This window comes from Octopus bimaculoides, chromosome 24 (genome assembly GCF_001194135.2).
Source record: "Octopus bimaculoides isolate UCB-OBI-ISO-001 chromosome 24, ASM119413v2, whole genome shotgun sequence".
In the NCBI taxonomy this organism is placed as follows: domain Eukaryota; kingdom Metazoa; phylum Mollusca; class Cephalopoda; order Octopoda; family Octopodidae; genus Octopus; species Octopus bimaculoides.
In genome coordinates, this window is record NC_069004.1 from 12601203 (window position 1) to 12602709 (window position 1507).

A 1507-nucleotide genomic window follows, 5' to 3' on the forward strand; every position below is an offset into this window, starting at 1 on the left:
GCACTTCACACAGCTGTCCTCATCCATACGCATCACATGACCATACCAGTGCAGTCATCTCTCTTGCACATCACATATGATGCCTCTTATGCCCAACTTTTCTCTCAAAACACTTACACTTTGTAGTGCATGCACACTGACAATGCACATCCAGTGAAGCATACCAGCTTCATTTCTTTCAAGCCTACGCATGTCCTCAGCAGTCACAGCTGTTCGTACATAGGCATCATACAATCTGCCTTTCGCTCTGAGGGAGAAGCCCTTTGTTACCAACAGAGGTAGGATCTCTCTGAACTTTGCCCAGCTTATTTTTATTCTAGCAGCTATGCTCTCGGAACATCCACCTCTGCTACTGACTTGGCCACCTAGGTAACAGAAACAGACACCTGAAATGTAAACAACCTTTTCAAATGACAACCCTGACAAAGACTAACACACTTTTCATTTCATTTTTCCTTCATCTATTTGCAGCCACTGTATCTCAACAATATCACCTGCCAATATCAGTGCACCAAACATTCCAGAAGGAATGGAATTGCCTCATATACCCGGTCCACCTGATGGCAGCCTACCACCGGGTGAAGTCTGTTATTCATGTAACGTTGGAGATATTCCACTGGGCCAACGGTCAAAGAGAAGTGTCGACATGAACAGGTCCACAAGTGATTTCGTGGCAACAGAACAACATCAGGTAAATGTCAAGATTGTCCTTGTCAAAATATTTCCCAAAATATTTCATTTTATCATATGTATGTATGTATGTGTGTGTGTATGTGTATGTATTTATTTATTTATTTATTTAAATGATTTCTCAAATATACATACACTTCATTTTAATGGCTCTGTGGATGCTATGATACCTTGCACAAGCACTCAGCTCTCAGTGCACTGCTTCCTATAGCAGAAACAACTGTAAGCTTATGAAAGTGATTACATATCTCCTGTTCTTCTGTCATTCATTGATTAATACTCTGTACTCAATTCTTTATTCTAAAGCATATGTATATTGAATTCTAACAACTGGTTATTAGTATTACTATGTCTAAATGATATCACATACATACATACATACATACACATATACACACACGCACATATTTATATAAAACATGTTAAGTCACATTTGGGATGATATATACCATCTATCACAGAAATTATATATATAAATATATATGTGTGCACACACACACCACACACACACACACACACATACACATACACATTTATGTGTGTGTGTGTGTGTAAAAGAAAAAATGAAATTGAAAAGTCCTGACAGATATCAAGTAAGCATTCAGTATAAAATAATAAAGTTAAATTTCCAAAAATTAAATACCAGTAAGTGTATGCAGAATACAGATCCCAGGTAAATCCTCATGTATGGCAAATAAATAACTAAATGAGTGGAAATTGAACTGTTGAGTGTGTTAAATAATAAGGCACTAAAAGAGAATGACTCTCCACAGACAATAATATTTGCTTCAACACACGAATTCACATAAAGAATCTT

The 1507-nt window shown here is 36.8% G+C and overlaps 2 protein-coding genes across 2 annotated transcripts in view; one reads left to right on the plus strand and one right to left on the minus strand.

The window, feature by feature from the left end:
* Nucleotides 1-1507, plus strand: part of LOC106875565 (fibrillin-1) — a 48831-nt gene that overhangs the window by 45397 nt on the left and 1927 nt on the right. Inside the window, exon 12 of the mRNA XM_014923772.2 lies at nt 472-691. Within this exon, the coding sequence (XP_014779258.1) occupies nt 472-691 (220 nt within the window). The remainder of the gene's footprint in view (nt 1-471; nt 692-1507) is intronic.
* The window catches only part of LOC106882434 (MAP kinase-activated protein kinase 2), a 137901-nt gene that overhangs the window by 30136 nt on the left and 106258 nt on the right, over nt 1-1507 (minus strand). The window lies entirely within an intron of this gene.